This window comes from Cynocephalus volans, chromosome 10, assembly GCF_027409185.1.
Source record: "Cynocephalus volans isolate mCynVol1 chromosome 10, mCynVol1.pri, whole genome shotgun sequence".
Lineage (NCBI taxonomy): Eukaryota > Metazoa > Chordata > Mammalia > Dermoptera > Cynocephalidae > Cynocephalus > Cynocephalus volans.
The window spans coordinates 48,048,671-48,070,570 of record NC_084469.1 but is presented as its reverse complement, the minus strand read 5'-3'; the positions used below and the strand labels follow the sequence as shown (position 1 = coordinate 48,070,570).

The 21,900-nt window shown below is 47.9% G+C and overlaps 1 protein-coding gene across 1 annotated transcript in view; it reads left to right on the top strand.

Annotated features, from left to right (window-relative positions):
• Positions 1-13,757, top strand: part of HSD17B3 (hydroxysteroid 17-beta dehydrogenase 3) — a 53,498-nt gene extending 39,741 nt beyond the window's left edge. Inside the window, exons 5-11 of the mRNA XM_063109856.1 lie at positions 524-591; positions 2,046-2,081; positions 4,897-4,931; positions 5,996-6,077; positions 6,907-6,972; positions 9,887-10,036; positions 13,647-13,757. Of these exons, the coding sequence (XP_062965926.1) occupies positions 524-591; positions 2,046-2,081; positions 4,897-4,931; positions 5,996-6,077; positions 6,907-6,972; positions 9,887-10,036; positions 13,647-13,757 (548 nt within the window). The remainder of the gene's footprint in view (positions 1-523; positions 592-2,045; positions 2,082-4,896; positions 4,932-5,995; positions 6,078-6,906; positions 6,973-9,886; positions 10,037-13,646) is intronic.
• Positions 13,758-21,900: the final 8,143 nt, after the last annotated feature.

Below are 21,900 nucleotides of genomic sequence, written 5' to 3'. Positions count from 1 at the left end.
TTGTTTATAGAAGAAAGTAAGATTTGATTTCAAAGCTTCCTGTTAAATTGTATAAATAATTACATTTTTACAAATAAAAAAATATAAAGCATAATTGCAGAAAAACTGGAAAGAATAGATAGGCTCATAAAAGAAATGTGAATTTCTTAAAATTTCAATAGTCTGAAATAGCACTGTGGTGCATATCCTTCCAGGTACATAAACACATATTTTCAAAACGAGGATTATACACACATATTGTTTTATAACTTTTTTTGAAAAAAAACTTACATCACCAATGCTTTCCCATGTCTTTAAAGTCCTAAGCAGTCACAGTTGTCCGTGACTGACTGTATTCCAACATACAACTTCACCGTGATTCATTTAATGTGCCTCTTGCTAGTGGACACGACTCCCCGCCAGTTTCCTCAGTGTTATCGGTTCATACTGCAATGAATAATCTTCGATATCAATCTTTTTGCACATGTTTCTTTATGAAAAGTTCCCTCTCTGCTGACATTTTTGTTTTGCCTCTCTCTGCCAGTCAACAATGTTGGAATGCTTCCGAACCGTCTCCCGAGCCACTTCCTTACTGCATCAGATCAAATTCAGGTAGGCTGTGCTCTTCTGCGTGTGGTCTCCTCTGCCCTAGGCCCTAGGCCCCCTGGCTGGATACCCACCAGGGCCTGGGAAAGAGCCATGGGAAGCAGGTCCAGCCAGAATTCTGCCCTGTGTGGTGCCTGCCTGAGGCCTTCCTTTCTTCTCACCATAAGACTCTGCACACAGTCAAGGGCACCACTTGTCCTGGCCATCTCTAGGATAAAGACCCTTTTTTCTTTTTTTTTTTTTTTAAAGATGACCGGTAAGGGGATCCTAACCCTTGACTTGGTGTTGTCAGCACCACACTCAGCCAGTGAGCGAACCGGCCATCCGTATATGGGAACCGAACCCGGGGCCTTGGTGTTATCAGCACCGCACTCTACCGAGTGAGCCACGGGCCGGCCCTAGGATAAAGACCCTTTGCACATCAAAACTTACCTCTCCACAGTCTATCCTTTTGGGGCTCTGAGCCCTGCTTTATAAAGATGTAATTCTGCCCAACAACTTCACAGTGTGGACGTACATGGAGCAGGCAGCTCTGTGGCTTTCTCTGCCTTCTCAGTTGATAAGATTTGTTCAACTTGCAGCGTCAGGCCACTATGTGACGCAGACTCTGGCCGGGCTATGGTAAGTTCAGTAAACTTGGCTCGGCCCCACAGCTGCCACTGTTGGTCACAGGTAAATTTTTTCCTCATTTAACAGTCCTTGAAGGTGCTGTTAGTTGACCCTTCCCAGCCCCTTACCTTCGAAGGCCTGGGTTCATACGAATCCTAACAGGTTGCCGTGTTTCCACACCTGATTCCTCAGGGATGCCCACGGTCCTAGTCAAGCCCATATCGGCTGTGCTGGCCTACAGGGCTGGGCGGCTCAGACACCACGGCTCGTGCTCGCCAAGGTCCCCTCTGCACCACACGTCTAGCCCCGGGCTCTGTCCCCACACTACCCGCTTCCCCCCAGGTCTGCGTCTCTCAGTCAGGCCAGTTCCACTGTTGCTTCTCTCTTTGTCTGCGTCTGTGCTTGTGTCTGTGTCTGTCTCTCTTTCCTTCTCTTGCTGAGCATGAGTCTGGTAGTTTCTTTACCTGTTAACTGTAGCCCGGACCCTCTACCTTGTATTATCCAACCATTTCCCAGGCTATTGTCTACGTATTGTCTCCTAGACCTGCAAAGGCTAACCCTCTTTCACCAGCTGGAAATGCAAGATCTCCCTTTGAAAAACTGTCTGTATTCTTCCCAAATATTCAAGGAAACTCTTAATTGGCTTCTAGTCGGATCACATACTCACAGAATCATAGAATGGAAGTCAGATGTTTCCCAGCACTGGTGCATTCTCGCTGAACATCACTTAGGAGCTCATTTGCAGGCTGAGTGGTGACACTGACCCACCTCCCGGTTCGTTAGCACCGACCACTTCCCACAGAATTTCTCTAATGATTGGACTGATGCATGGTTGTGATTATTTATTACAGAACCTCATCCATTGTAACATCACCTCAGTAGTCAAGGTATGTGATCCATACACGTGCTAAATGCATTAAAATGTAGTAGCTGTTGGCATTTGACATCTCAGGAGAATTGCCCCCTTCCACTGCAGAAGCAGGATTCTTTGAAATTGAACAAAGCTTGATGGAGAGGCCATGTAGTGGTCTTTTAATTGTCATATTCTGTTTTCATCAAGAAAACACAGTGATGGATTCACTACCCCTAATATTCGAATCCTGTGTCTGCATTTAGCTCTGTGACCTGTCAGAACATGTTAGGCTTGATGATGCTGAAACTTATTCAGGATTCTGAGGCAACTTTAAAAGAATTAATACCTTCTTCAAATTTTAGTCTTGGTAAATAAAGGAAAGCTCATTTTGTTTGGAAAAATGACAGAGAGCATGGCTTGGATTTCATGGACTTTTTTCTGTTGAATAAATATTTGTTGAATTGAAGCTCAAGTTTATCTGTATTCTGATCCCAGCTCAGCCACTAATTAGTTGGACAGCGTTAGGCAAGTTATGTGACCCCCTTGAGCTTCAGATTCTGTGTCTGTTATTAAAAGAGTGTTGGACCAAGTGACGTCTTAGGTGCCATTCAGCATGCAGGTCCTTTGACAAGGGTCAGCTGCAAAAGCATTTATAGTGTGACTCCCTAAAAGCTATCCGACACTGTGCCTTTGGAAAAGGCACCCCTTCTGGGCAGACAATATAGGAAAAGGTGACACTTACTAATAGACACAGCCATTCTGATGCTGCAGGACTCGGTGAGTAGATGATGCTTTTGTGTGAATGAAATGCTAGCCCTTCCTCTGAGGGCACAGAGCCCTCTGCCTCTGCTAGCATGTATGGCTTGTGAGTGAGCTTTCAGTCTGCACTCACCCCACAGCTGGGCACCTTGCTCAGTACACAGAACTCGCAACTGTACGTGGCAGTCCTGGTGAGCCCTCTGGAAGGTCAGTGGAAGTGCAGCCGTGAGCAGGTGAGATCTCTGATGTCAAGGAGCTGGCAGCCTGTTGGAGAGTAGGGGAGGCTCAGTCTCACTCATCTGAACAACATGGGCGGACAGTGGAGGAGGACTGGTTCCCAGCAAAAAACCAGGTTGCTATTAGCATAGGAGGGGAGATGGATGCTGAGCAGACCAAAAAACAATTATTTTCAGGTGGATAAGCTGGACTGACAACAATTATTTTCGCCATTGGTTGCTTTTCTGTAAGTATGTTCGTATTTTATAGTTTCCTGCTCAGTTATTATTGGGTATACACATTCTTTTAATACTGAGCAATCAATGGCTTTTTAAAGCCCCCAGCTGATGTGACTATAAGTTTTATATGTCCAACTGTTGTCTGCAGCCTTACCACTAAAACCTTTTGCATTGTTTTACACACTGATCTTTCCAGTCTGGGCCTTTTGATCATAGGGGTTTCCCAAATGTATTTGACAGCCCTCTGACTCCTTTAGCAGAGAAATGCTTTGATTTGTTAAAAAAAATTATTTTATATGTTAGTAGACACTAAGTTCCCTAAGTAACAAAGAAAATAAGTTGAAGTTGGCTTCTAAGTATGCCGTGGCCCAATTAGCCACGCTGGTTGGAAACACGACTCGCAGTGCTTAATTATTTCAAAGGAGCCATCTGGAAATAGTCGCATTCTCTGTCGAGGGCCGAGATGGGAGAATACAAGTTTGAGAGTCTTCGGAAGGTGAGATAAGAGACTGACTATCTGCAGCTTTGAGACAGGGACCCACAAAGTTCAATGTTGTCTCTCGATGGGGATTATTCACCAACAAGGCTGGTGAATTCATCCGGGGCACTTTGAGGAGACGCTGGTGCTGTCTGGTGGGCCTTACTCAAATAACACCGCAGCGAAGTGGTGAGATGGGGAAAGGATGCTGACCCGGCCTCGTCCCTCGCCCGTCTCTCTCCTCCCTCAAAATCCAGTGTTTCAGGAGCGGCCCAGAGGGTTCTGGAGAGTTCCGGCCCCCAGGCTCTGTGAGACAGGGGGGGACAGAGCCTGGTGAGAAGCTGCTGCAGGGCCCCCGGACAACGTGGAGAAACAGACACAAGTTGTCCTTGCTTCCCAGTCCCCTGTATGTCCCTGTCCCCCTGATTCCATCTGGATCCCTGTGTCGAGCTTGCTCCCAGGACAGGGCGTGATCCCAGTGACTTGGGGCTGCCTGCTCTTTAACTCGTAAATAGAGTCTTGGACTTGTGAGGTGAAAAGCTCTTTTAGTGGACAGCTTTGGCTCCATAAGTGTCAGGGAAGACCTTTTCAGGGAGTGGTAGGTAGAGGGGGAAGGGGCTTCCAGCAGGCCGGCGTCCCATGTCCTCTGTGCATGGAGCCACCTCACAGACCGCCTGCAGGCTGTGCCCGCTGCTGCCGGTGGCCTGAAGAGACACCCCTCTCTGTCTCATACCGTGTACACGGGACGCTCACAGATTCTTGCTGGGTTTCCTGGTAGTCGTCCAAGGCCAGCCATGGGTGAGGTTTATGGTGGCCGGCCTACTTTTCCTGCCACTCAGAATAAAGAGTATCTTGGGAACCTTAGTGTTGATCCCACAGATAAAAGTCAATTCCTACAATTTTCACTGCCCTCATTTTCCAAGAAGGCTTTAGCTTTAGGGGGAAGAAACCAGAGGCCTCTGAACAGTTTGCCGTTTGTCTCGGTGCCCCTGGTGGGTACTTGCCAGACTCTGGTGTTGCCAGAATGACCTCTGAAGAGCACTGGCGACTTTCAAGGCCATCTGAGAAGACCGAGCTCTTTCCCCAACTTCCCCAAGCCCCATGCCCGTCGCGACTTAGCTCCTTTGTCACGGCTTAACCTTGGCTTTCTCTTACAGATGACACAGCTAATTCTGAAACACATGGAGTCAAGGTAAGGGCTTTCTTTGAAAAGGTGCGGAGCCGCATGGCCGCCCGCCCTGGCGGTCAGCTCACTTGGGGACGGGGTGGGGACGGGGGAAGGTTCCCCGGTAGCTGCTTGAGCAAGAGAAGAAACTGCCGTGAAAGAGCGTGCAGGTGGGAGGAGAAAATGCAGCGGGCAGACGAGTACGTCCGACGGTCAAGTGTAACACGTCCTGGAGGCAGGAAGACCACGGCAGCCTCAGCACACGCTGGAGTTTCAAGAAGTTAACTTACGTTGAGCATAAAAGAAAACTTCAGAAGTTGGCCTGAGACCAGGACCGTCTCTTGGTGATGATGAATTTTGTCAGAACGAATACTCTGATTTAGTGGTACCAATCGCCACCCCGTCAGCTTCTCCATTTGTTCCATGTTTATATCACCCTCTTTCAACGCCTGTTCAGGAACTGGCTGTTGTCGGGTGGTGTTCGCTGAAAGCCAGCGGCTGGGAGTCCATCTTCTCCGGGGGAAGAAGGGGCTCGGCCTCGGGTTCTCACTTGCAGTTTGTCTCGCTCCCCCCACTCCAAATGCATCTGTCTAAATGGGAAGGATTAAGGATGCTGGTTGAACTTCAAAAGGACAAGGACTTGTGTAGGGGTGTCTGTGTGAGCAGGTGCTGGACTGTCAAATTTCACCCCAGGCAGCATTCCACCAGATGACATTTGTCCTGCTCCGAGTCACCTTCGTGAGTCCAAAGGGACCTGGAGCTCATGTGGTTACATGTAAAGGAGGAGGATCCTTCCCGCTTAAGTCTTGTCTGAGCCAAGTTGATCACCTCTATTTCGGCGGGGAGACCTTTGTTGTAGCAGAGCCTGTATCCAGCCAGTAAGGAGCCCTTGCCGTCCCGTGGCTGCCGAGGGACATTGCTGTGCACTGTGTGATGACCTCCTGCAGAACACAGGGGAAGTTCCACTCCCAGCTCGGGGACGCCTGGGGTGGGCGGAGTTTGAGGGCATTGACACCAGCCCTCTGTCGTCTTTCCACGCATGGTGGGGCCAGGCCGGACAGCAGTGGAAAGTTTGTTTCTTTGCCTTTTAGGCGGAAAGGCCTCATCTTGAACGTTTCCTCTGGGGTGGCCCTCTTTCCCTGGCCTCTCTACGCCATGTACTCGGCTTCCAAGGTGAGTCACGTCACGGAGTCCAAGCTTCTTCCCTCTGCCTCGTTTTTCCTGGTGGCACCTTCCTCTGGGTCATCAGCAAGTTGATAGAAAGTTTTGTTTGGAGGCTCAGGGTGGAGCTGTCAGCGGGGAGTCTGTGCCGATTAGAAAAAGGCGCTTCTGGAAGCCCTCAGCAGCCCAGCGTGGCCCAGCTGCCTGGGCTTCCAGCCTCCTCGCCTCCTTGGCCCAAGCCCTGCTCTCTTGCTCCTGGTCCTGGAGGCCTCACCTGGCGTCCCATGCCCTGGAGTGGCCGGTGCTTTCTAAGGGAGAGCTTTCCCATAGGGGAATCTGTATGCAGTGGCCCTAGGGACGCGTTTATCCCAAAAAGTGTGTTCCCACTGATGGAGGGCACTCTTCCCAGACCAAGGGATGAAGCACTGTCTCCCATCAGGACAAGCTGCTGCGTTTTCCCTACTTCCTTCCCACCCCCAGCTTTGCTAAGGAGTAATTGACAAATACAATTGCATCTATTTATGACATACAATGTGATGTATTCATATACGTACACATTGTGAAAAGGTTAAATCAAGTAATTAATACCATTTTTTTGTGGTGAGAACATTTAAGATCTACTCTCCTGGCAATTTTCAAGTATACGGATATGGGACATTTTTGTTAGCCATCGTCACCATGCTGTACAGCAGATCTCCAGAGCGCATCCATCCTTTATAGCTGAAACTTTGTACCCTGTCCTGCATCTCCCTCTGTGCTTTAAGGTGAAGCGGGTAGTGTCTCTGCAGTGCCCTTTAAAATCTGAGGGAGTCGGCTCTGAAGGCATTTCTTCTCGCTCCAGGCTTTTGTGTGTGTGTTTTCCAAGGCCCTGCAAGCGGAATACAAAGCGAAAGGAATCATTATCCAGGTGAGGGGACAGTGTGAGTCCTTGGGAATGGGAATTCTGGACCCCTGTGGAGCTGGGGCCTCTGCCTCCTGCGGGACTGGCTGCCCACGTGTGGCCAGGAGGGAGATGGGCTGGTGACACCATGTGGGTTCCTGTGGCCGTTGATGGGGCATCTGTGGTCACTGCAGGTCCACCTGCTGCTGTGGCTTCTGCTGCCCTCCATAGGGTGGGGCGGTGGGGGTGGTGCTCAGAATGCCGTGGACCCTCCTGCCACCTGATGCTGTGTCCCTGGGGCTTGTCTCACCATCTTTTCCTCTCTGACCTAGGTACAGGAGACAGGCTAATGTGGGAGGAATTGTGCAGAAGAAACAAAAGAAAACTGGGCACTTGGTCCATGTTGGAAAGAGGGGGGTAGCTCGCAACTGGGGACGGGGGTCTTCCCTTGGGGCCGTTGGTCTGTGACCGGCCACAGAGGCCCCTGCACTCTGGTCATAGGCAGTAGGGGAAGAGATGCTCCAACTCCTCTTCCACCTGCAGTGGCAGAGTCCTGGTGGGAGACCTGTCCTCACCCAGAGGGAGCTGGGCTGCGTGAGGTGATGTCCTGAGTGTCAGTGATTTCCACGTGCTTGGCGTCACGTGGTTTCTGGAAGCTAGCGCAAAAGTTCACAGAGGCTTTTTTGTTTTGTTTTGTTGTCATTTGGGAAGAAGCTCTATGACATGCTGTGGCACGCTCCAAGTTACAGCTTTAAAATTATTGTGGCACACATTGTTTTTCAATTAAAATGCCTAGGTGACCATATCTCAGGTGGCTGTTACTAGAAACTAACCTGCTGGAGGATGAAGCTTATTAAGTAGGCAGGTACGAGTTAATGGTAGGAATCTGGACAATGATATTGTTTTCCCAGCCATAGAGCGTGACTGTAACAGCCACATCACTGTACGACAGTCCCTTCCCTGCTCTGCTGAGCCACAGTTTCACTCATCGTGGGCTTCTTCCTCTGTTCGTGCTATGCTGTCCATTCTCTAACCCCCAGCTGAAGTTGGGACTTACCTTCCGCAGAAACAAATAACCCCTAAAATCTCAGTGGCTTAAAACAGTCAAGTCCTATTTTGCATTCGTGCTACACATTCACTGTGAGCTGGCAGGAGACATTAGTTCATGGTAGTGACACAGGGACCCAGGCTGGTGGGGCATCCTCCGTCCCGGATATTGCCAGCTGATATGCCAGAGAAAAAGTAGTAGGATTTCTAGAGGATCTTGCTTTGACAATCAAGTTCTCCGGCCCAGAAATGACATGTGTCACTTCTGCTCATAGCTCATGGGCTAGATCTGGTTACATGGTCCTGCTGAGCCGCAGGGTCCAGGAAGTGCAATTCTGGAAGAAGAAAGAACTGGAAATCCTTGGTGATTTCTAAACATGAACGATCACCAGCCACCTTCTTCCTAGCCATGTGACTCTCTAGCATCATCTCGATCTTGATCATTGTGGGCCACAGGTACCATAGCTGCCAAGACAGTGGGTCCCTGAGGCAGCAAGGTCAGGAGGAGAGGTGGGCAGGGGAAGGGTGCCTGCTCCCTGACGCAGAGCCTCGGAGCTGCCCGCCTAGCGAGTGTGAGGAGATGAAAAGACTGTGACCTTCCAAACACCAGCTGGCCTCTCCAAACACACACACAGTTGGTGCACAGTAAATAATTGTTAAATGAATGAGGAAGTATGTACCATAGACTTGGATTTGAATTCCATCCCAGCTCTGCCGCTTATCATCTGAGTGATCCTGGGCGACTTGCTTTCCTCTGTGAGCCTCAGTTTCCCCATCCATAAAAAGGGGTTTACTTCTCTGGGTTATTGTGAAGATCTAATGAAAAACTAAGTATACAAGTTTAAACAGTATCTATTGAGCCCCTGTTTTGTAGATAAAAGTGTTTTGTCAACCCAAACTCACTGTAGAAATGAAAGTGCTTGTTATTATCTGCCTATCTGGAAACTGGGGCTGAGAAACCGCTGCTCTTTATATTTCTCAAAGGGTAGCACTTTGAGATCCTTGGAAGAAAAGTGTTATGCAAATCACCCACAGCATGAATTTCCATAAGAACCAGTTCAGTTGGATTGACTGGCTCATAATTGGATTCAGTTATGAAACGATCTAATTTCAAGTGTCATGTGAAGAAAATTTCAAATGTGATGTGGAGAAGAGTCAACTAGGAAATTAGCATGGCTCTCCTTTCTTTCTAAAGATGCCAAGGTCTTTTGACTGGGAATAAAGTAATAAGACCCCAGCAAGAGTCCTCACGCCAGGCCACAGTGTGCTTAGACCACAGGTGGAATCACGATGCTGAATTTTAGGGCCGCACGTGAGGCTGTTTATTATTCTCAGTACTTCAGGGAAGATTGTGAGTTACGTGCGGCTCTCGGTTCCTGGCTGCTGTGAAAGTGGGACTCCACGTTGCCCCAACTTTGGTTCTATGTGTCAGTAATAAACTTCTGAGAGTTGCCAGATTAAATACAGGATATACAGTTCAATTTGGATTTGCGATGAATTGAGTAATTTTTTAGTATAAGTGCATCCCATGCAACACTTGGAACATAATTACACCAAAACTTTTCCATGGTTCATCTGATCTTCAACTTTCACCGGGTGTCCTGTATTTTTATAGGTTACATCTGGCGTTGCTGTTGTGAGAGAGCGCTCACGTCCTCGCAGTCACCCTGTGTGCCAGGAGGGCATTTGAGCCACCCGGGGTTGTGTGGCTCAGGCCTCATCACACGAGAAGCCAAGCTTTAGGGGCCAGTTCTGGGCCTCTTTTCATTTAGGATCCTGAAACTTTACAGGAAGGAAAGGGTGGGGAAGTGGCGGGGCGGCACAGTGGGTGTTGATTTCTGCGTCTTTCTGTGGGGTGACGGTTCCTGCGCTGTGTCTTTACTTCCTACTGTAGGTGCTGACGCCATTTGCTGTTTCCACCCCAATGACAAATTATCTGAACACCAACATGATAATCAAGACTGCCGATGAGTTTGTTAAGGAATCACTGAATTATGTCACGATTGGAGATGAAAGCTGCGGCTGCCTTGCCCACGAGATCTTGGTATGGTAACTTGTTCCTGTCTGAGAGCAAGGGGGGAAGGACGTGCAGGTGGCCCTCGCCGGGCTGGGCTACCCTTCCCTGCTACCGAACACTCGGCGACTCTCTCTCACGGCCAGAGTAGTCATGCCGGGGGCTGCGTGCGGAGCAGGGACTATGTGCTGGGGACCGGGGGGAGGCTGGAGGCCTGGTGCTCAGCCGCAGGTGACGCCGGAGCTGGCAAGTCCCATCCTCGGCTGCCTCGCGTCCCCTCAGAAAGTAGGGGGGCTCCTAGGAGCTGCTGGGCAGGGAAAAAGCAAGACGCCCAGAGCTTCCACGTGGGGGCTGCTGTCTGCCTTCACCCGCTGTGCTAGTAAATGCTTAATGGTCAGCCCGCCAGGGGAAGCGAAAACAAGCCAGCCCCTCTAGGTGTAGCACCGGCTGATGTCCATGGTGTCAATACTCCCCCATGGCTGCTTGTCAGCCACCAACGATGTCGCTGCTCTTGAACTGAGGAGGAACCACACGGTCGGCCCCTGAGAGCAAGCCCAGCCAGCCCCGCACCCCACCAACACCATCTAATGTGGAAGCAGGGTTCAGTGGCTTAGGAAGTCCCTGCCGTTCCTGGGCTGCTTTTACAAACCAAGGCAAACATGGAACCAAGGTCGATTGGTGCACACTAACGCTGAAACAAACACAGGGTCAAGGCGGCTCTGCTTCCAGCCCCAGCACAGAACTTCAGATGGAGCTCTTCAGTTGTCCACACGTGTTAGCTTTCTCCAGTGTCCCATCAGCTTTTCTGCTGTGGGAATTAGCGTGCTTGCTCGCTCTCTCCCCCTCTCTCCTTCATGGATGCTAGAAGGATTCACGGCTCAATGCACTACAGTCTCCCAAAACATTCGTTTACCTCCTGGGACTTAGGAAGACTCTGGCAAGAGATACTGAAGGTTTTTACATGATGAATTGCAATTTTTACTGGAGAACCTCTATTGTGCAGAATCACAAATTTAACTCATACTACAAAGTGGACATACAGAAAAAATGTAGTGTTCTTATTTTGCTTATTGCTGATCTGGTCTTTCTCTGTGTCACCACTTGCTGGAGAAAAACTAACCGAATGTCCAATGAGTTTAAATCTAGTTTGATCTGATCATCTAAACTGGCCATTTAGGAAATGTTCTCTCAGTGTATTATTTGGAGGAAAATGCTCAGTCTTCCTGGGAGCCTCCCTTCTTCCTGCCCCTCTCACTGTGACGGCTCCGGGAGAAGGGTGCCCGTGGTCCACGCTGCTCCAGCGAGTGCAGGCCGGGCTCCTTTGCCTGCCTGGGTGGTTTCTCGCCTTGATGCAATTTATGTCTGGGGGGGCGAGGGTGATAAACCTTTCTATCCTTTTGGATTGGCCAGTGGACCCCCTGGCCAGGGCCCCCTCAGTTGCAGGCCCTGGAACCTCTGCCTCGTCCCCATCCGGCTGCAGGCCTGTCTCCATGGCAGGTTCAGCTCGCAGAGGCCTGGCTCCCACACTGTGTCAGCACCTACTTGGGCTGGAGGGAAGCTGGTGGCCACGTCTCAGCATCTGTCTCCCTGTGCTGAGATGATTTCCGGTGGCTACACCCAGAAGAGTGGGCTAAGAACCCCTCCTTAGCCTGCAGTGCCACCGTGATAAGTATTGTTTGCCACATTTTCCATCCCTCACTCCAATGCCCAGCCCCCGCCTCAGCCCGGAGGTCACACCTGTCAGAGGACACCCTTCTGCCAGCTTCTCTCTCTTTTTCTCCATCCACTTCCTGCCATCCAGGGCAGAAAAAGTGCAGACTGCTTGCACACCTCCCTGTGTCACAGCCTGCCCATCTCCATGTGTGGCCGTGTCCGGTGGGCATGATGTTTCTTCCATGCTCAGGAGAACTCTGTGGTCTTAGTCCTGCACACACCAATGTCTTAAGTGGAATCCATCAGCATCTGGAAAATGTTTTCTTGAGACAACAGCAGCTTGCAAGCCTATTGCTACATGTCTTGCTGCACAATCCAGTCTACATGTCAAGAGTTAAATATTTTCTTAACCTTTTTCTTTTGATTTCTTAGGTAACAAATTCTAATCTCTCAGGCAAACAGATACCATGAACAGACTAGGAAAAAGAGTTCATGTGTTTTGTGAAGCGGGAGAGAAAACAAATGAAAATACATTAATCATTAAAACCAACTTGGAATTTGCTGGGATTTGGAAAGATCATTGAATCTAACGTGATGGGTAATCAAGTGGAATCCACTGGTGAACGAGCAACAGTTCCATTACAGAGTGGTGTGGTGAGGCGGGCTGTCACCGCAGCCTCAGCGTTCGTGTCATACTTGAGGGCTTCGTGGGCACTACCTTGCTTCACTGTCCCAGCAATCTTGTGGGACAGTCTCCCCTTTTACAACTGGGGAGACCGAAGCTCAGTGCTGGACCAGCTGTCCCAAAGCCACCAGCTGGTAATGGTAAAGCTAGGACTTAAGTCCAATTTGCCTGATGCCACAGCCTTTTCTGGTTCCTTCTACGTGGCCCTTCCAGGTTGGGTTGGGGTAGACAAAGGTGGAGATGTAAGAGGGACCCTTTTAGAACATTTTCAAGAGGGTTGGAATTTTAATTTATTTTCTCTTTGGCTGACCTCACTAAGCCAAACATTTACTTCAAGACAAAGCTAATGAAAGGGCTTGATTTTGCTGTGAGATAAAAAAAGTTCTGCTTGGGAGAAAAATGAAGTTCTTGAGGAAGAAGTTGTGTTGACTCTTTGACTTGGCTGGCAGAAGAGTTCAGCTCTGGTTTCCAGGAGCCGTCTTCCGTTGCCTGCCTTGGAATATCTCAGAGGAGTGCAAAGATCTGAGGATCTGAGCTGCCTGAGGAAATACAAATCGCTCCCTGAAAAGCTCGAGTTTCCCTCATGGTGAAATGCGGTTGTTTTGTAGGGAGTAGGGGACTGAGGACTGTTGGATGGACGAGATCACACTGTGGACGACTGGGTTGTTTCAGGACAGATGGGACTTGAGGGCAGGGAATCTTCCAGGCCTGTGCTCCCAGCCGGCAGGGCATCTGATTGGGTGCCGGTGCCCTCACTACGGCGTCCCTGCTTTCGAGAGCCGGTGCTGGGGGTAAGGGTCACTCTTTGTGCCGGTGCTGGGGATAAGGGTCACTCTTTGTGCTGGTGCTGGGGGTAAGGGTCACTCTTTGTGCCGGTGCTGGGCTCATTCCCGCATCCATGTATCTGCCTGTGCCCCGCCTCAGGCGCTGGGCCAGGTGACGGGAACGTGTCTGATCCTTTCCTGGAGTCTCACTTTGATAGAACCCTGGTAGAAAAGACAGGACGACACGGGGGCAGTGGGGACAGCGGAGGCGTGGGGCACACCGACGGGAGTCCCTCACCTTCCAGCGTCCTCAGCCCACCCCACCAGGGCGTCCGGGGCAGTTTCAAGGGACTGCTTTAGTGTCTGGGAAAACCTGGTTTGCTGAGAAGGTGTCACAAGACTTTTAAGCCTTAGAAACTGCTTAAAAGATTTTGGGCCTTCACTGTCACGGTCAGAGGAAATAGTTTTAAAGAGTGCGGATCTGAAGAGAGGTGCTCGGCGGTAACCCCGCTCTTCTCCCCGCTTGTGTCTGCTCCAGGCTGGCCTGCTGAGCCTCATCCCGGCCTGGGCCTTCTACAGCCGCCCCTTCCAGATGGTGCTGCAGGCCTGCTGGGCTGCCGGCCCGAAGCGCAGCGCCAGGGCCACCTAGTCCCCGGCGCTGCCACCGCGGGCCCGCCCAGGCCGCACAGACAGAAGACTCCAATACACATTTTTTTGCCACTTTACTTGAGTCTGGAGATTTTTGGGGGGAGAAAGCTATGGTGCAAAGATGTGTTGACCAATAGGGTTTTTGGGTTTCGTGAGTGGGGAAATGAGGGTGTCTGTGGGTCAAACTGGAGGAATTTCTGTCGGGGGCTTATTATGTAAATGCGGTGAGGAGAAACCTCTGATTCTTGGAATACTGAGAACAGTTCTACCTCGTAAGCCCCTTTTATAGCTGTGTGTAAAAGTCGAAAATCGAAAGACTATCTGAGGTTGTTAAACATTATTAAACTTCTGTTGTCCTGGACCACTCACTGGTTCTCAAACTGGGTTCCTCAGAGACCCAGCAAACTGGTGGGGGAAGGTGTGGGGGCAGCAGCGACCTCAGGTCAGTTTCTGCCCCTCCGCATTTCAACAGAGGCAGCACCAGCCTTACCTGTTTTATTTGTACAGGAGTCCCTCCCATCCTTGGGGGATACACTCTAAGGCCTCTTGTGGACGCCCGAAACAGTGGTAGTCCTGAACCTTTTGTACACCAGGTGTTTTTTCCCCCACACATACATGCCTATGATAAAGTTTAATTTATAAATTAGGCAGAGTACTCTTGCACACTGGGGCCATTATTAAGTAAAATAAGGGCTGCTAGAACTCAGGTCCCGCCATACCGCAGCAGTGATCTTCTAACCAGGATGGCTAGCATACGCGGTGTGGATACACTGGGCCAAGGGATGATTCACATTCCGGGTGGGACAGAGTGGGACGGCATGAGATTTCATCGTGCTACACACAACTGCACATGATTGATAACTGAAGAATTGTTTATTCATGGAATTTGCCATTTAATAGTTTTGGACCTTAGAACTGAAACTGTGGAAAGCAAATTGGGGATTTGCTTTCCGTGGTTGGATTTCCTTTCTGCAGATGGGAGGGACTATGGTATTTGGGGTCCTATATAAGACTGTGTTTGTAAAAATAAAAACATAGACGGATACATTACTAAAAACCATTTAAACACCAATGCTCTAATGTCGGAGTTGATAACTGTAGAAATGAGATTTTTGCAGGTCTCCAGCTCTTGAGGTGCTGGGGACACATGGGGTGATGTGTCTGGCCCTAGGGCTGTAATCATCTGAAGGACTGCTTACCCACTGAGGGGGCTGTTGGCTGGGACCCAGCTGGGGCTGCCGGATGGAGCACCTACATTTGGCCTCTCTCCGTGGCTGCTTGGCCTGCCGGACAGCATAGTGGCTAGGTTCCAAGAATGAGCATCCTGCAGAAAACTAAAAGGAAGCTGTGTTGTCTTGGATGACTTAACCTTGAAAGTTGTATCGTGTCATGCCCAGGGCCTCCCAGATCCAATGTAAGGAGACACAAAACCCACCTCTCAATGGGAAAAGTATCAAATAGAATAGGAGATATTGTCATGGCCATCTTTTGAAAATACAATGTGCCGCATTAATTAATCTTAGCATAAGTGTTTGTCTCAGCGTACATCAACTTTCAGCTAGTGAGGAGCAACTTCTAAGAGTATAGACACTGTGTTTCTAGCAACCTCTATGTCAAACCCTGGCAGGTATGCTTTTGAGGAAGAACTTTTGCACCCAGCAGCTTAGGTGAGGAATGTACTTCAGTTTATACAGCCTGGGGCAGATTTTTAGAGATAATTTTTAGTTGTGCGATATAGGGGTTTTTGCAACGTATTAATCCTCACTTGATTTGAATGGTTGTCCAGCAAGCTTCTTGAGGGTCTTTATGGAAAGAGACGATTTCTTCATAGTAAAGGCCCTGAGACATCGGACTGCCTTATGAAATTCGGGTAGACAAGCTCTGTATTTTAAGATCTTTATCCCTGTCACACGAGCACTAGATTTTAGCTAACATTTGTTGAACACCAATCGTAGTCAGGGACTACGTAAAGCCTTGTAACAACTTAAGTCAGTACTATTGTTATTGTCTTCATTTTACTGATGAGGAAACTGAGGCACAGAAAGGTTAAGTCACTTGTGCAAGTTCGTCTAACCCAGTGTGTGGTGGAGGTGGGATTTAAACCCGGGTCACCTCCTTCTCTCAGGCCTAGGCTAAAACATGACAGTGGAGACCTACCTGTCTGGGCTAAGGTTACTGAGCTGGAATTAACAGCAAGGGGCGAGCACCGCAGCCCAGCCCGTGTTTCTCACCTTCACATGCCATGGAGACCAGGGGAGGAGGCAGCCTTCACAGCCAGGCCCACATGTCTGGATTTCAGCCCTGACCACTTTCCAAGTTTATCATCGTCTGGGAATCATTCAGGAACAGGGGGGCCTGCCAGATGTCACTGACCTTTTGTGTCAGTGAAGAGGACTGGGCTCTCACTTCCACCTGGTCTGTCTGTCATCTCTGGGGGGCTTGGGACCCCAGGAAAGGGCCTCAGAAACGGGCCACTTGGCCAGATGTGCTCACTCTGCGTTTTCCAGCCTTCCATCTGTGCTACCTTCCAGGAGGCCGAAGGCTGGAGGGTCCCTCAGATAGCACTGGGAGCAGGAAAACGAGGTGATTATGGGCTACTGGCTGCTGTGGCTGGGGCAGTCCCCAGGGGTATCGTTCTTTTCTTGCTATTGTGGGTAGGAACCAGAGGGCCCCACGTCGAAGGCTCCTGAAGCCAGCGCTTGCCAGAGAAAGCTGATGCAGTCATGCCCGGGCCAGCTTCGTCGGCCTCTGGTGCCAACAATGCGGGTCCTCGCTGTAGTTCCCCCCTGGCCTAGGGCTCGGGGGCTTGGCCCGCTCCTGCCGTCTCACGCTCCGCGACAGAGTCTGCTGCGTCTTCCCTCCCCTCTCCCGCAGGCAGGTCAGAGCAGAAGCCAATTTGAAGGAAGAAATCACTCCGTTTTTATTTTCTCAGGATTTTTGAGCTGACTGTGCGTGTAAGGGGCGGGTGGCAAGGAGAGACGGGGAAGAGGGAGAGAAAAGGGAAGGGCCCGTTTCGGCTTCACAGGCTCTGACAAGTGGTCTCTGACGGGACGGCTGACAGCTGGCACCCACGTGGCGTCTCTGTGCTCTGGCGACCTCGCCAGTAAAAATAAGACGGTTTGGCTGCATAATCTGTCGTTTTCTGTTCCGCTCTTGTAGTCTACACATCTCAAGTAAGTTTTGGAAATAAGCTGTCTTTTTTTTTAATCTGTAAAAAATAATTTTCCTGATTATTAATAGGTATGCAGTATAGGAAATACAGAAACTACAGAAAAAAGAGAAGAAAATAAAAGTGATCAGTTATCCCACCGCTCGGGACGAACCGTTCTCCGCTGATTGTATGTGCGCGCGTGTGAGTCTAAGCGCAGATTGTGGATCCTGCCTTTTCCTTTAAGGTTATGGCACGAGATTCCCTTGTGTTAGTGTTTACAAGACGACTTGCCATGACTGCCAGTACTTGTTCATATGACTGAACATGGTTTATTTTACCACCCCTCTTTGCTTTGCATGTAGGTGTTTTCTGATTTTTAAAATCTTATAAATAACTTGGAACATTGTGCATCTTTTTGTTGTTGTTGATGTTTTGACTATTTTTTATGATGGCTTTATGAAGTCACATATTGTCTATGTGATTCAGTTATTGAAAGTGAACTCTCTTGTTTCCAGCATCTTTGCAGAGCTTCATCACAGTCAACTTTAGAACAAGTTTAGAGCGCTTTCCTCATGGCACATAGAAACACCACACCCATCAGCACACACCCCCCTGTGCCCACCCCCGGCCCTGGGCAACCACTCGCGCACTTTACCTCTCTGTGAATTTACCTATTCTGGACTTTTAGTATAACTGAAATCGTACGCCGTGGCTTTTGGTTATGTCTTCTTCCACTGAGTGTAATGTTTTCAAGGCTCATCCATGTTGTAGCATGTATTAGTATTTCATTCTTTTTCATTATTGAATAATATTCTATTGTTTGGATATATCTTTTGTTTATTAGTTCATCAGTTAATGGACATTTAAGTTGCTTCCACTTTTTGGCTACTATGAATAGTGCTGCTATAAACATTTACATACAAGTTTTTGTGTAGACGTATACTTTCATTTCTCTTGGGTATACACCTAGGAGTAGAATGGTTGAGTCTTGTGGTAAGTCTGTATCTAACCACTTGGAGAACTGCCAAACTGTTTTCTAAAGCGGCCAATCCATTCGACATCCCCACATCCAGGCTGCTGCCTGCCTGCCTTTTTGTACTTGAGCATTATTTCACGTAGGAACGTATCACAATTTGCTTGCCCATGTCCCTCCTGATGGACAGTTGGTTTTCCAGTCTGACTTATCACGAATAATGCTGGTATGAACATTTTTGCCAGAATATTTTTGTGGACATATGTTTTCATTTCTCTTAGGTTTATACCCAGGAGTGGTTTTACTGGGTCAAAAGGTCAATATAGTAAACATTTTATTTTAACTTAAACATACAGGAGTATATCCCTTTGCTAATCTTTTGATGTAGGGCTGAGTGCTTGGCTTTAAGTATGGGTCCATTGATTGGAATTGCGGCTTGTCTTTCTCACACAGATCAATCACATAACGCATCAACTGCAACATGTAGTTTTGATTTCTTTTAGGTGGAAAGAAAGCTCAACAGCATTTGAAAGCAACCTGAATGAAGAAACCTTTTTGACTTTCAAAGTCCCCATGATAATCTTTGACAGTGATCTTGCTCACAACTACTTCTACAGTAATAACTTTTATTGATTTGTCCTTGTTGGGTCTCTCCGAGGCATTCACCCTAGTTTTCATAACAATAACACTCTTTTCATGCCAATACTTCAATTGTTTATATATTTTTAAGTTCAATTGTGTAATTATAGTAAAAGTACAACCAACACAGCAGGCTTGGGGCCTGCAACACCTCTTCCTAGGAACGCAGCGCAGCTGGTAGGAGGCAATGAAAGGGCACCCACCGGAGAGCGGCCCTCCCCTGGTGGCGCGGGTTGGCAAGCATCCGCCCCGACTGGCAGTCTATATGTTTTGCAGGGAACAGAGAGTGCTGGTTTGTTCTGGCTACTATTTTTTTTTAATTGAAATCTAATTGATCATACATGTTTGTGGGGTATGGAATTGACGATCAATACCTGTGTACAATTTGTGATGATCAAATCAGGATAACTGGCATATTCATCATTATAAAACAATCTTTCTTGGTGTTCATTAACCAATTTCTCTTCGACCCCTTCCTGGTTACTATTGCTGGGTAATAAATTACTCCCAAAGTTAGCAGCTCAAAGCAACTATTTTATTATGCTCAGAGATTCTGCAGGTTATGAATCTGGATAGGGTTTGGTGGCAAAGACTTGCCTCTGCTTCAAGATGTGCAGAGCCTCAGCTTGGAAGGGGGCGTGGGCGGGGGTGACAACGGAGGGGACTGGGATCACCTGGAGGACTCTTTATTCACACAGCTGACAATTGGTGTGAGCTGCTGGCTGGGGCCTCAGCTGGGGCTGCCCACAGAAGCCTGTCCCTGTGGCTCGGGCTCCGTCATAGCACGGAGATCTTACACGGTAACTCAGGGCTTCAGAGACGAGCGTCCCAATGAATTTGTAGAAACCGCATCGTCTTTTTTGACCTAGCATAGTGTTACTCCTGCAGGTTGCAGACAGATGGTAGTGAACATCTTTTCATGGGCTTTTTTGCCATCCATATACTTCTTTGATGGGTTTGTTCACGTCTTTTGTCCATTTTCTAGTTGAACTTTCGGTTTCCTTGGCATAGAGTTTAGAAAATTCTTTATGTATTCTGGATACAAGTCCTCTGTCAGATATGATTTTCAAAAGTTTTCCCCGATCTGTGACTTGTCTTGTTATCCTCTTAACAGGGCTGTTTGCAGAGCAAATGTTTTTAATTTTGATAGAGTCCAATTGATCAATATTTTCTTTTATGGATTGAGCCTTTGGTGTTATGTCTACAAATTCTTTACCTAATCCTAGGTCACAAATGTTTTTTCCTATATTTCTCTAAAAAGTTTTACAGTTTTACACATTACATTTAGATCTGTGATCGATTCTTTGTTGCTTTTTGTGTGATATGTGAAGTTTAGGTGGAAGTTCATGTCTAATTGTTGAGATATCATTTGTTGAAAAGGTTATCCCTTTCCATTAAGTTGCTGTTGCATCTCTGTCAAAATCAGTGGGCCATCCTTGTGTGGGTCTATTTCAGAACAATCTAGTCTGTTTCATCGATTTATGTGTCTGTGACTCTGTTAATACCACATTTTCTCCATTACCATAGCTGCAGTCAGTCTTACAATCAGGCAATACAATTCCTCCAACTTTATTCTTTTTCAAAATTGTTGTAGTGATTTAGTTACTTTGTCTTTTTATCTAAATTTTAGATTTAGCTTGTCTGAATCTACAAAGAGTCCTGCTTGGATTTTGATAGGAATTGTGTTAAACCTGTAGACTAGTTTGAGAACTGATGTCTTTACTATGCTGAGTCCTAACAATCCATGAACATGGTATCTTTCTCCATTTATTTAGATCTTTGCTTTCTTTCAAGTTTGGTAGTTTTCAGCATACTGATCCTGCACATGTTCTGTTAGATTTATACCTAACTCCTTCTTTCTCTCTTTTCCTTTCTTCTTTCCTTCCTTCCTTTTTTCTTTTCCCAGAAATTATGAACAATATTGTGTTTTTAATTTCAGTTTCTAATTGCCCATTGGTAATTTATAGATATACGATTTTGTGCACTGATCCTGTGGCTTTGCTACATTCATGTATTAGGTCTTTTTTTTTTTTTTTCTGGCAAACTATTTGGGATTTTTTATGTAGACAGTCATTTAAAAAATTTTTTTTATTGAATCATAATTAATTATATGTATTTTGGGGGTTCAATGTTGACATATGTTGACCAAATCAATATTACTAGCATATATATTGTTACAAATTGTACTTGTTCTCTATGCCCCTTGTCCAATCTCTCCCCATCCCCCTCTCCCTCCCCCCTCCCCCTCTAATTACCCTCGATTTCTTCTCTCCCTCTGAAAGAGTAATGGTTACTCTGTTGATTTCTTGCCTGGATGATCTGTCCAATGCTGAGAGGTGTGTTCAGGTCCCCAATATTATTGTAGAGCAGATGCTTCTTTCACTCTGGAATGGGCTTTGTGGAGAGAGACATCCTCTTCTTTTCTTTGTCTCTGCTGGTGACTCTCCTTGTGTCAATGCATTCCAGTGGCTGGCGGACCATCTGCATGGTGGTTGTGGCGTCTAGCCACTTTCATGGCAGTCATGGTTACTGTGGTGGCTGTGGTGGGCCTCCTACATGGACGTGATGTTTTTGGCATGCTCCTTGGTGCTGGCAGTGTACTTGGTTGGGGGGGTCTGGTCCCGGCTCTATGTCTCAGGACCCCAATTGGGCCCCAAGGTGCTGGTGGTGTGCCTCGTTGTGGGAGGGGTGTCTGGTCCCCAGCCCTATGCCTCAGGACCCTGGTCGGGCCCCAAGGTGCTGGCACTGTCCCTGGTTATGGGCAGAGGGTCTGGTCCCAGGCTCCATGCCTCAGATCCATGGGTGGGCCCCGAGACGATGGTGGTGTGCCTGGTTGTGTGTGTGTGGGGTCTAGTCCCCACATCCATGCTTTGGGTCCCCAGGCAGGCCCAATGTAGACAGTCATGTTTTCTGAAAATAAGAACAGTTTTATTTCTTTTTTTTTCAGTTTGCATGCTTTTTATTTATTTTTCTTGCCTTATTCCAATGGCTAGAGCTTCCAGTATATTGAATAGGTGTGATAAGAGCAGAAATCCTTGCCTTGTTCCTGATCTTAGGGAGAAGCATTCAGTCTTTACCATTAAATATAATGGTATCTATAGGCATATAACATCACTTTTAATGACCACATAACATTCTGGTATAGTTAGCTAATGTCCCTATGAACAATTAGGTGTTTCCTATTTTTTGCTGTTATAAATGATATTTCAGTAAATGTCCTTACAGCAAAATCTTTATGCACATCAACATTGCACACTCCCTAATGTCCGCACTCTCTGCTTACTTCTTTCTACTATGGATAAAGGGTCCCTGTCCTCATCCAAGGCCTGTGGTGGTCTGGTTATCCATCCCATCTCACCCGTGTCATCTCTTCTCCCTTCT